The following is a 12272-nucleotide window of genomic DNA, read 5'->3' as shown; positions in this document are numbered from 1 at the left end:
CAACAATGGGAATGTGGAATGAATGAAAGATTAATTTTATCATATAACAGAACATAATATAAAACAACTGCTGTTGGAAGAATGTTCGTATGGCTTATCTTTTCAGGTCTCTCTAACTCTGAAAATAATCTATGAATTGGAGACCCCTGGACCATGTTGGCCCCTAAAAATTCTCCCATTTCTTCTCCATCCCCTTTCAGTGCTCTCTTTACCTAGCAACAGAGAATGTCAGCTCTAAAATTTCTCTCACTGGTTGAGCCTAGCCAAGCTGTTTCCTCTCCACCCCTTTTGGCCATTTTAGAGTAATCCAAGTCTACAATTTTAGAGCTCTTGCCACCTATTCCTCATCAGTGTTCCTGTGCTTGAAATGGTCATAGACCTCACAACGTGCGTCCTGAAAAGAGAATGTTCCAGATCAAAGATATGATTCTGAGAGCCCTTGCCCTCGCTTGTCTGCTGAGTGCCCAAAGAGCTGGAGCTATCAAGGGTAAGTGCTCAGGAGGATGAGAGAACAGGGGAGTGAGGGTGGGAACGGGGTTACTACATTGCTTTAGAAATGAGAGATTTCAGGAAACCATTGATCTATTTTCCTCTCTGCCCCTTCTCGCTCTTCTTTTTTCCCTTGAGTGAGGTCCCCCTTTGTTCCTTTTTGGTCTAATGATAATAATAACAATCCAAAACAAGAACAACAAAAAGTTGCGTTGAGTTGATTCTGGCTCGTAGTGACCCTGTAGAACAGAGTAGAGCTGTCTCATAGGGTGTCCAATGAGCAGCTGGTAGATTCCAGTGGCATAGCATTTAACCCACCAAGGCACCAGGGCTCCAATATAGCAGTCATCATTTACTAGACATGTAATTAGTATCTTTCCTCATACACTGCTCACAAGAACCTTCAAAGAAGATATTATTACTTCTATTTTAAAGATGAAAAACTGAAGCTCAAAACGATTAATATATTTTCCAAAGTTACAAATCAAGTCAAAGATCCAAAATATAAACCCAGACCTGATTCTGATCATCATACTGTTTGCATTCCCCAGAGTTCTGCCCCCGGTTATTTTCTAACTGAACCCTCAGGGATACTATGTCCCTCATAACTCTCCTGGATCTCTAGACTCTGCTTCTTGTGGCGTATGAGGGACTCTCAGCCAAGTGGTCTGTGTGTTGGGACCTAAAAGAGAAAGCCCTAAGGGTGCTCCTGTGTTCCTCCCTCTCTCCTAGGATCCTAGGACCTTCCCAGGATCTTTGTGGTTGGTTCAAATGCTTTCTTCACCCAAGACAGCTGTGTCTACGTTTTTGTTAACCTTGTGATTTGAGTGAAGCAGGGAATTATTGCTGCCTTGAGAGGCCTAGACTTTGGACAACTACCAACATTCAACCAGGAACTATAAATCATAGTGAATGCTCTTTCTCTACACAGTCCTGACATCAGGGAGCATCAAATCTGTGAGCCATGTTGCCATCCAAAAGTCTAGTGCTGCGAAGGATTAAAAACCCACTGCTGTCGAGTCAATTTCGGACTCACAGTGACCCTATAGGACAGAGTAGAGCTGCCCCATAGAGTTTCCAAGGAGCACCTGGTGGGTTTGAACTGCCAGACTCTTGGTTAGCAGCCGTAGCACTTAACCACTATACCACCAGGGTTTCCTGTGAAGGATTAGTGTTCTTCATATAAAAGCAGATTCCTAAAAGATGTACTGTGTGACCCCTGTAGAGTTTTATTTAAGATATGGGGCCTGGAGGTGGGTAGAAGTGAAAGAGAGATGAGACTGGGGAGAAACAGAAGTACCTATTGTCCTGTTGATGGCCACTTAGGTTATTTCCAATGTCGTGTTATAACAAACACCATAGTGGACATAACTTTGTATAGACGTGAATGTTTTTTAGGGCTACTGATAGATATTAACAATTAACTCAGTTCTATATTTAGTGCTTTTCTCCCTACTGGCTCCTTCTTTCTCAATATATAAGCATGTTCTCTACCTTAAAAACAAAAATATGAACAACAATTAAAACCCAACTTAGCCTGAACTCTACATCCTATCCTAGAGATATTCTCTGTATCCTTACCTTCATAGCTAAAATTTTCGAAGAGTTTATAATGTCTTTTCACTTTCTTTTATTTCAATCAGCCCTTAATCCACTGCATTCTGACATTTGTTTCCTATATGCCACTGAATATACTCTCAGCCTGGCCTTAAATGACTGCTATGTAAGACCAAACATTGTGGGTATTTTTTCGTGTCTATCTGACTTGAGTTCTTGATGACATTGGCACTGTAATCACTTCTTCCTTATTTCTTCTTGGAACTTTTTTTTTTATCCTCCTTTAACTTACTCTGTCCTTATTTTTCTCTAGATCCTCCTCATTTTTGTTATTTTATTTTTATTTATTTTTGGTGAAAATATGCACAACAAAACATACACCCATTCAATAATTTCTACATGTACAGTTCAATGACATTGGTTACATTCTTTATATTGTGTCACCATTCTCACCATCTCTACCCATATTGTTTCACCACCATTAGCTTAGACTCACTGCCCTCTAAACTTTTCATTTATGCCTTATAGAGTTACTGTTGTCAATTTGATCTCGTATAGATAATTCTTTAAAAGGTCTCAATGTTCAGTGCAAACATTATTTACTAATTGAGCTGAACTGTTATGTCATTTAAAGATGACTTCAGGGAAAATTTTGGTTCAAGGTTTAACAATAATCTCAGGGCAATAGATTCAGGTTCCCCAGTCTCAGTGAATCCAGTAGACGGGGTTTTCATAAGAAATTGAAACACTGTTCCACGTTTTTCCTCCTTTTGGTCAAAATCCATCTATTGTGCCCTTTATCAAAATGTTCAGTAATGGTAGACAGGCAACATCCAGCTTATTCTGCTTTGAAATTGTCTCTTAGTTTTCGTATTCCCCAGGTTATATTCTCAGGTCTCTGTAATGCACTCTTTCTGGACAATCTCATTTACCCTTTAGCTACCACTGATGACTCCCGGTTCCCTGTCACCAGCCCAAATCTCTCTCCTAAGATCCAAACATTAGATAAAAACACCAAATGATCATTTCTACCACGGTACTTTTTAGATGTTCTAAACTCAATATGCCACAACCTGAACTCAACATCTTCTCCTAATCGGTCCCTCTTTCTTCATCACCTCTTTATTTAATGGAATCAAGTTCATTGCATTGACCAGTCTAGGAATCCAAAGGTCACCTAGGGCCATCTCCCTTACTTTCCACATTGCTTACCAAATCCTGTAGAGCTGAATCCCTTTAACGTCATTCAAATTCATTACTTTTCTGTCTTCCATCTGCTTCTATACCCATTTTCACTCTTCTCATTGCTACAAGTGCTACTGATCTTGCCTCTAACTAGCCCTCTGCCACTGATCCTGCATACTGCTGCCAGAGTGGTCTTCCTAACTTGCAGATCTGCTACGCCATTTCCCTTTCTAAAGCCCCTCAATAATTCCTTCTGACTTCAAGGATAGTGTTCAAAGTCCTGAGCTTTGCATGCAAGGCTTATCATGATCTGACCCCTGCCTGTCTCTCTCTTCTCATCTCCTGCTGCTCTTCCGCATATACCTTGGCTCCAATCATACTGAAATGTTTACAGTTATCCCAGTATGTCATATGTCATGCTGGCCTACACGTCTGACATTCTTCTCACTGACTGAGAAATGGCTTTTTTTTTTTTTAACATGTTTTTCTGTTTTCTGACTGTCTAAACTCAAGCAACATTATTTGCTTCCCTAATACCTTGTTTGATTTCAATGAACTTCCTCTTTGTTCCTCATAGCACCTTGTATATACTAATATTTCTGTGTTTATCAAACTGTGCCTGTAATTGTCTGTTTATTTGTCTGTTTCCTTCAGTGGATTGTAAGCATCTTGAGGACAAGAACTTTATCTTATTTTTACCTGAATCTTTAGTGTCTAACAATGCTTGGCATATGGTAGGCTTATAACAATTTTTTTTTTGTCTGAATGAAAAAGATATTTGAAGAAAAATTATTTGTCTCAATCTGGTGAATCTTTAGACCCCAGATTTGTGAAAATGTTAAAAAAAAATAAAGTATCGAAAGAAGTACAAACTACATCATGTTGGCAAATTTGCTCTCAACTTTTAGAGGATTTTGTCTCTTTTTATTTTACCCTCTTTTCAGAAAGTAATGCCTCTAAACTTTTAAAATGGAGCAAGAACCTAAGTGTGCTTGTGAAGGGATGATCTTTCTCTCAATAGACGTGTCCAAGCACAGGATGGGTTCCCCAGTGGCTGTTCCTGCTATAGTGGAAATCCAAGAGTTAGAAGGTTGGACCAGATAACCCCTAACGTCCCTTTTCACTCTTATTCATCTATTATTCTAAACCCAGAAATTGTCATATTTTCATTGCTTTATTTAATGATGTCAGTTTCTTTTATTCTCTAGTTTTTTTCTACTTCTTATAAACTGATAAGATTAAGAAGCAAAATAACTTAAATCCCACAGGTATTTCAAACTCAGCAATGACTTGTAGTTTCATTTAAAATAAACATGAAAAATACAAATTCAAAGAATAAGCTCAGAACTGTTTTCAAAACAGCTGTACCACACATTTGAATTTAATATGCCTAAAGTGGAAACTTCCGAAAAAAGAATGCACCCTGGAGTTTCATGTTCATAAACTAAAACGGAAAGTTAAAGATTATAAAAAGTACTTAAATTTGAAGAATGATTTCTTCTCTCCCTCAATTTTCTATTTTTGTTTGTTTTCTCTTTAAAAAGAAAAAAAATTCCCTTCATCCGATGACTTTAAAAATTATTTGTAAATCTCTAGAGTTCTGAGATCTTATGAGTAGAGAAAATATCTCTACTAGTTCCACCAACAGCTGTGTGACCTTGAGTAAATTACTTAAAGTCACTGTATTTTATAATCTATGAAATATTATGAATGTATTTGCTTCATAGGTTATTGTCACCATTCAATGAGAAAATATACGTAAAGTACTTAGAATGGTGCCTGGCACATAGTACATATTCAATAAATGTTACCTGTCACTATTATTATCACTATTCCTGGAGGGTCATGATGCCTAGACTTTCAAAGACCAAGGAAGCATCTTGACTCCTCAATGATACTCTTTTCCCATTTTGTTCCTTTCTTATTTCTTTTTATAGCTGCTATCATCCCGCACTGGGTGGGGATCGTCCACTCTACATTATCTCCTTTTTTGGCGTTCCCCCTTATGTTCTTCCTTTGACCATTTTCCTCCTGCCTTTTTATATTGATAAATCTTTATCCTTTCTCTGTCTCCACCACTTACGTATTCATACTTACATTGTATCACCTCTTTCTTTATGCAGCAGACCATGTGTCAACTTTTGCTATGTTTACACAAACGCATGGTCCATCAGGGGAGTATATGTTTGAGTTTGATGAGGATGAGATGTTCTCTGTGAATCTGGACAAGAAGGAGACTGTCTGGCATCTTCCAGAGTTTGGCAAAGCCATTTACTTTGACGCTGAAGCTGGGCTAAGCTACATGGCAAGAATGGAGAGCAACTTGAAGTATGGGATCCAACATTTGAACTACACCCAAGCCACCAATGGTACTGTGTATCTCTGCTTCTTCCTCTTTAGCCTTGCTGGGAAGGGATGAGAGGGCTCCTCTGCTACACACAGAATGGGAGGCCCAAATGCCCACTACTGATTGGTCATCTTTACCTGGGTAACCATGGGCTTAGTCCAGTACAGCCAAGGGCTTGGATCGTCCTTCTCACTCAAGAGAAAGGTTGAGCTGAGTGAGGCTGATCGGTGGAATAAGACTCTTAACTCTGAATCATGATCCTGAGATAGATGATATCCCAAAGATGGAGCCTTTGCATTCATCCCAGAACAGGGGACTCACCAGGTTCTGTCTCCCCTCAGATGCCCCTGAGGTGACCGTGTTTCCTAAGGAGCCTGTGGAGCTGGGCCAGCCCAACACCCTCATCTGCCACATTGACAAGTTCTTCCCTCCGGTACTCAATGTCACGTGGCTACGCAACGGGCAGACGGTCATTGAGGGTGTTGGTGAGAGCCTCTTCCTGCCCAGAACAGATTACAAGTTCTACAAGTTCCACTACCTGACCTTCCTGCCCTCAGCAGAGGACGTCTATGATTGCAAGGTGGAGCACTGGGGCCTGGAGGAGCCTCTCCTCAAGCACTGGGGTATGGAGCCTCTTTTCCTCTGAATAACCTCCCTTGTGCCCTCTTCACTCCCAGGGCCTAGTGCCCTCAGCTCCTGGTTTTACCACTCACCAGGTCTCAGTCCTCTCTTCATGCTAACATGCCATCAGATGGTCTATAACCTCCAAAGCCCACACACAGCCCAGGCCAGTCCCACACCTCATTGCACCTCCTGACCCCATCTCTTCATTCTTCCCCCAGAGGCCCAGGAGCCAATCCAGGTGCCTGAGACGACGGAGACTGTGGTCTGTGCTCTAGGCCTGGCAGTGGGCCTAGTGAACATCATTGCTGGCACTGTCCTCATCATAAAGGCTCTGCATTCCAGTAGTGACCCTCGGGACCGGGGACCTCTGTGAGTTATTTTGCAGTGGGGATATTAGGATACAGTTGGAAGAAAAGAGGAAGTCTCTTGGGATCTGTAGTGTATAAGGAAGGGAAGAAGAATTCAATTTGATAAGTGTACATTGATCTCTTAATGAGTTAAAAGCATTGAACTACATAACAACAACAATAATTTTAATGAATTATTGAGTAATATGTGTCAGGGACTATTCTGAGTGCTTTACATTTATTAACTAATTTTATCTTCATAAATACTCTATGAGGTAGATGGTATTATTGTCACCATTTTACATGTGAGAGATATGAGGCACAGAAATGTTAAGCAACTTGACCAAGGTCACACAGCCAGGAAATAGTGGAGCTAGCTTTCAAAGCCATGAAGTCTGGATCCAAGACTGTTTGTTTAACCAGTATCCTATGCTCCCTATTTTATGAAGAAAAAGGGCAAGTCCAAACTCTCCAGGAGCCCAGAGTCTGGTAGTGGAGCCAGATACATCTTTCAACACATAGTCGCCACACAGTGTGATAGGTGCTTAGTAGAGAGTTTGTTTGCTATTGCCACTGAATACCACTTGCACTCCCTGAATGGCAAAACTTCTTCTGGGGTTCCATATTTCCTATTTATCATGTACAGAATATATTTTATATATTTATATGTTTTTGTAGTTCTTTTCCCATTAGTGATCTTTTGATCTTTCTGTGATGACGACCACATTTTATTCATTATTGTTGTTGGTAATTCTTATGCTGCACCTCAGGTGAAGAGGGTTAGGTCAGTCATACTCCTCACACTATCATCATTGGTACCTGCAAGTTCTCTTTCTTGCCTTATCTGCTCCCTTCAATCCCCAGTCCCCACTGCCATATCTAACCTCTTGCTCCAACCCTGTAGGTAAACATTCTGATGGATTTGATGAGTGTCCTTTTACTTGCATATCTCTTTGTATAGCATATAGTGTTGTTTAGTGTACGTCTTTTTAATTAACCAAAGTCATATTACATTATAGATCTAATTTTGTATTCTAATCTGTTGCTTCCAACTAGTGCATAGTATCCTACTGTGCACGACTTCCATGTATCTATATTCCCCCTGGGATACCTGTATTGCATCTAGTTTTTTCCTATTGCAAACAATGCTATGTTTCCATATGGACCTGAATCTCTGGAATGTATATACCGTAGAAAGGGGTCGCAGGGTCATTGAGGATGCAGCTCCTTAATTTGACTAAGTACTGTCCAGCTGGTCACCAGAATGACTACACTAATGTGTATTTCCTCCAGCAGTACCTGAAATTTTCTGCAACTCATAAGTCCACATCAACATTGGATATTATCCTGCTTTCTAATTTTTCCCAATTTTGTATGCATAAAGGAATATATTACTGCTGTTTTAATTTGCATTTTTAAATTACTTATAGTTGGACTATGTGTTGTTAGCTACTTGGGATTCTTGTTCTATAAATTGCTGGTTCATATCTTTTGCCCATTTTTCTACTGTGAGATCTTATCTTTTTCTTACTGATTTTCAGGAGTTTCCTGTATAGTCTTGCTAGTAGGCCCTTGTCAATTTTAAGCATTGCAAATGCTTTCTCCTAGTCTGAATTCTGGCACGTTCCTTCTTCGTCTCCTTTGTTGAACAGAAATCCTTAATAGTTTGTAATAAAATCCATTGATATTTTTATTTCATGCTTTTGTATTGGGGGTTTGTATAAGAAGTTCTTTCCCACGATGAAGTCTCAGAGATATTCTCTTACAATATTTTTTGTGGTTTTAAATTTCACGTTTCATTCTTCAATTCCTCTGTGATGCACCTTTGTATTTGATGTTAAATGGAGGTTAAGTTTTATTTTTCTCCGTTTAGTGGACCAGTTTTCCCAACAACTAATAAATGGTTCACCCTTTATAGGTTTCTGGTGGCCCTTTCGTTATATATATAAAGTTCCCGTTATAATGGGTCTGTCTCTGCTTCATTCCATTGATCTGTTTGTCTCTTCTTGTGCCAGTATCCTACTGTTTTGAGTACTGTGACTTTGTAGTATGTCTTAGTATCTAGTAGAACTATTTCTTCTCTTTCCTTTTTTGTTTTTGATTTAGCTATTTAAGCTAATTTATTATTTCATACAAATTTTTAATTGTTTATCAAGTTTCTCAAAAATTCTACTTGGAATTTTTGTTGTGATAGCATTGAAATTATAGATTAATTTGAGGAAAGGTTCACATATTTGTAATATTCGATGTTAAGCATGTAATATCTCTTAATTTATTCAGATATTTTCTTATGTCTTTTAATATAATTTAAAAGTATCTTCCATATGAGTCTTGTGTATTCTTCATTCAGATAATTCCTAAGCCTTTATAGTATTTGTTACTATTGGTGATATCAGGTTCATAATGTTAGTGAATTTAAGGAGACAAGAGAGAAAGAGCCCCAGAATGGAGGAGTCCTAGGTATCAGAGAATCATTCTTGACGTATAACCATTCTCATCAGCTTTTCATTCCACCACAGCTTTCTTGTTAGGCTGATATTACCCTGCTAACACCATGGGGCTTTGTTTGCTACTGATTTCTATCTTACAAAGACACTAAGACAGACAGTGATTCTCCCAAGGCAATGTTGTAGAGAGGAAAGAGGAAAATTTAAAAGCTCTCCACCAACAAGTCTTATCACTGCTGCAGCTAGCCACAAGCCAAACTAGGCTCCTGACTCCATGTTCTCCAACCCCTTGCTCCATGCACACTAGTTCACGGTGGCCTTTGACCTCTCCAGATGTTTCTCATAATTTTCATGCTGGTTCCTCAGACCCAGGCTTTCTTTGTTCTTTCATAAATTTCCCATAGAGAACTGTGATGAGGGAGGAGAAAACCAGTAATTCTTGCTAGCTGGTCATCTTGTCATGAATCAGAAACACCCTCTTTATCATCTTTGTACCTGTACAGCTTAGCACATGTCCTTTGTTATATAGTAGCTCCTCAACAGATGTCTGTTGAGTTGTTTAGTATATTATTAATTCATCTAAGGTGTATTTGTTGAATACTTACTTTGTCACAGGCTCTTTTCTGGGTGCAGATCACGTAATAATAAACAAACATTTTCTGTGGCCAGAAAGTACAAGAAAAGAAAATGATTATTAGAATACAATATGTCAAATGTTGTAATAATGGTGCTAACTGGAGCCTGGCAGCTCAGAGAAGGTGCAATCAACACGCATTGGGCAAGGCTGATGAAAGTCCTCTAGTAAGGGTGAATGCATAAATCTTGAGAAATAGGTACAGTACATCACGGAAAGAAAGACATTCCAGGCAGAAGGAAAAACATAGAAAGAAACAGCAGGTTAAAATAACATGATCCATTTAGGGAGTTCATCATGGTTATAAATAGAATGCATGCTGGGACATGACTGGAGGCTGATAAGGTAGGCAGGGAACCTTTCAAAAGACCTTATGTACCATGTATCCTCTGCTTTGAATTTTATGCTGAGAGTAATTGTGTAACCACCAAAGAATTTTAGGTGGGATAATGACATAATAATTAGTAACATTTTTGGAGCACTTACTGTGTACCTGGAACAGTTCCAAGTCTTTTATATACGTAGTGCCATTTGATTCTCTTGATATCCTTTTAGGTAGGCACTGGTATTATTCCTTGTTTACAAAGAGGATATTGATTTTAAAACTTAATAACTTCTACAAAATCACGGGTCTAGTAATTGGTGAAGTTGGGGTTAGAATTTGACAGCCTGGCAGGCAATCAACAGTACAACTGTGGATATTTTGATCATATATGTTCAGATTTATACATAAAATAATGAGTCTGGTGGTAATATAGACTAGTTCCGGTGATAATAAGATATTAATTATAGTAATGACAGAATGTATGTAAAGGAGAAGACAGATTTGAGGAGATATGTCAGAGATGGAATGTACAGGCTTGCTCACTGACTGGACACAGACTCCTGTCCTGGGTGATAAATTGAGTGACGGTGACATTTACTGAGATAGTAAGTATAAGAGCAGAAACTGGTTTAGGGGAAAAAATGAAGAGCTTAGTTTAGACATGTTGGGTTGGAGGTCCATTAGACAACTCAGTAGGGAGTTCTGTAAACAGTTGAAAATTGGTGTATGAAGCTAAATGGAGAGGCCAAAGCTAGAGATAAATAACTTTGTCAGTGATCTGTATGTATGTAGGGCACTGCTGAAGATATGAGATTGCCCAAGGAGATTGTTCAGAATGAGAAGAGCAGAATGAGCAGAATCCTACACAATCCCATATTTTAAGGGGGATTATACAAAGCGGGGCTGGGACTAGTAAGGCATTTGCCTTCAGTACGAAAGAGCACCAAAAAGATCAGTAACCAAGATTAATGTTATTTTAACACAATATTCTTCAGAATCAAAATTAATGCAAAAATCCATTGTTAACAAAATACAATAAGAGAAGTACTCAAAGAAAACTGAGAGAAAGCAGACAGGTTGAGGAACTGGAAATATGTTATTATAAAAGCCAAGGCGATAAAAGCTTTCAGGAAGGGGAAACTCCTGAATCTTATCAGATAATCAACAGAGGTCAGCTGAGAAAATACATGGTGTTTTTGGAATCCCTTCAAAGAGCGATTTTACACAGTGTGATCAGTTATCCTTCCTTTATTGCTATCATCCCAAAGTTGAGCTTATTCTGTGGCTTCAGTAATGTGGCCACTTTCCTTCTCAGGATATTTTGGAGACTTCAAGCATTTAGGCTGCCTCCAAAGCCAGCTTGGGATTGGGCCAAATTCTATCACTTTAGGGCTCTCCCTGACTCCTCACTGCTGCTCACCTGGAGGACAATGGCAAGTGCAAGAATGACCACCTAATGCCTGGGGCCTGGATGGGGCAGTGACAAGAGAGGGAACAGGTATAACAGAAGTGAGGAAGGTGGGCCTGAGCTTGGAGTCCTGAATCCAGGGATGACAGTAATGGTGTTTGTCTTGCTGCAGGTGACAAGATTTATGTAAAAGAAGAGGACCTAAGAGACATCTGAACTCCAGCTGCCCTACAACCTCAGTCTCAACTTCCTTTCCCACTTTTTGTGCTCTCCACCCCAACTTATTTGCTGAACCCTTTAAGTCCTGTCATCTTCTATGACCTTAAAGCTCCCAGGCTGAGCAAGTTTCCTGGCACTGGCACATAGATGGTAATTAATAAATGTTGACATTTTTGTAGCACTACTGTGGAGATAGTTCCCTTACTGGGCTTCCATCCACTTTGAGGAAAACTTCACTGACCTGTGCTATGGAGAAATGAGAGATGAATCTCGAGAAAGTTTGAACCATGTAGTTCTATGAAATATCAGGATCCAGTTTTGGCAAGACTGTGGATATACAGGGGAATAGTGGAGAGTGGAAATAACTTGGGTGGTGAAAATGGTTAACCTGCTTGGCTATTAACAAAAGGCTGGAGGTTCAAGTCTACCCAGAAGAACCTTGGAAAAAAGTCCTGGGGATCGACTTCTGAAATCAGCCACTGAAATCCCTTTTGGAGCACAGGTCTAGTCTGACACATGTGGGTCGACTCGACAGCAATTGGGTATTTTTCAAAGATCCAAGCAACCAGCATCCAGAGGATTTTTTGTGACTGATACTTGAATGATGAAATGAGTATTGTGTATCATTTGGGAAGTGATTCTGAGGCTGGTTAATCCCTGGCCACCAGTCAGTCCATTCTTTGTTTCAAG

The 12272-nt window shown here is 39.5% G+C and overlaps 1 protein-coding gene across 4 annotated transcripts; it reads left to right on the top strand.

Moving 5' to 3' along the window:
* Positions 1 to 300: 300 nt before the first annotated feature.
* On the top strand, positions 301 to 12272 carry LOC126078973 (HLA class II histocompatibility antigen, DP alpha 1 chain-like). Of its 4 annotated transcripts, none has more exons than XM_049889841.1 (6): positions 301 to 487; positions 5355 to 5600; positions 5920 to 6201; positions 6421 to 6571; positions 11346 to 11453; positions 11536 to 12272. In XM_049889841.1, exons 1-5 carry the CDS (start codon positions 406 to 408, stop codon positions 11410 to 11412), a joined length of 828 nt encoding a protein of 275 aa, XP_049745798.1. In that variant the 5' UTR covers positions 301 to 405; the 3' UTR covers positions 11413 to 11453; positions 11536 to 12272. The 4 variants fall into 4 exon arrangements, with proteins under 4 accessions (XP_049745798.1, XP_049745790.1, XP_049745807.1 ...); XM_049889833.1 differs by having other exon boundaries at positions 11271 to 11453; XM_049889850.1 differs by lacking the exon at positions 11346 to 11453.

This window comes from Elephas maximus, chromosome 1 (assembly GCF_024166365.1).
Source record: "Elephas maximus indicus isolate mEleMax1 chromosome 1, mEleMax1 primary haplotype, whole genome shotgun sequence".
In the NCBI taxonomy this organism is placed as follows: domain Eukaryota; kingdom Metazoa; phylum Chordata; class Mammalia; order Proboscidea; family Elephantidae; genus Elephas; species Elephas maximus.
The sequence above is the reverse complement of the archived record's forward strand: the minus strand, read 5'-3'. Positions and strand labels throughout refer to the sequence as shown.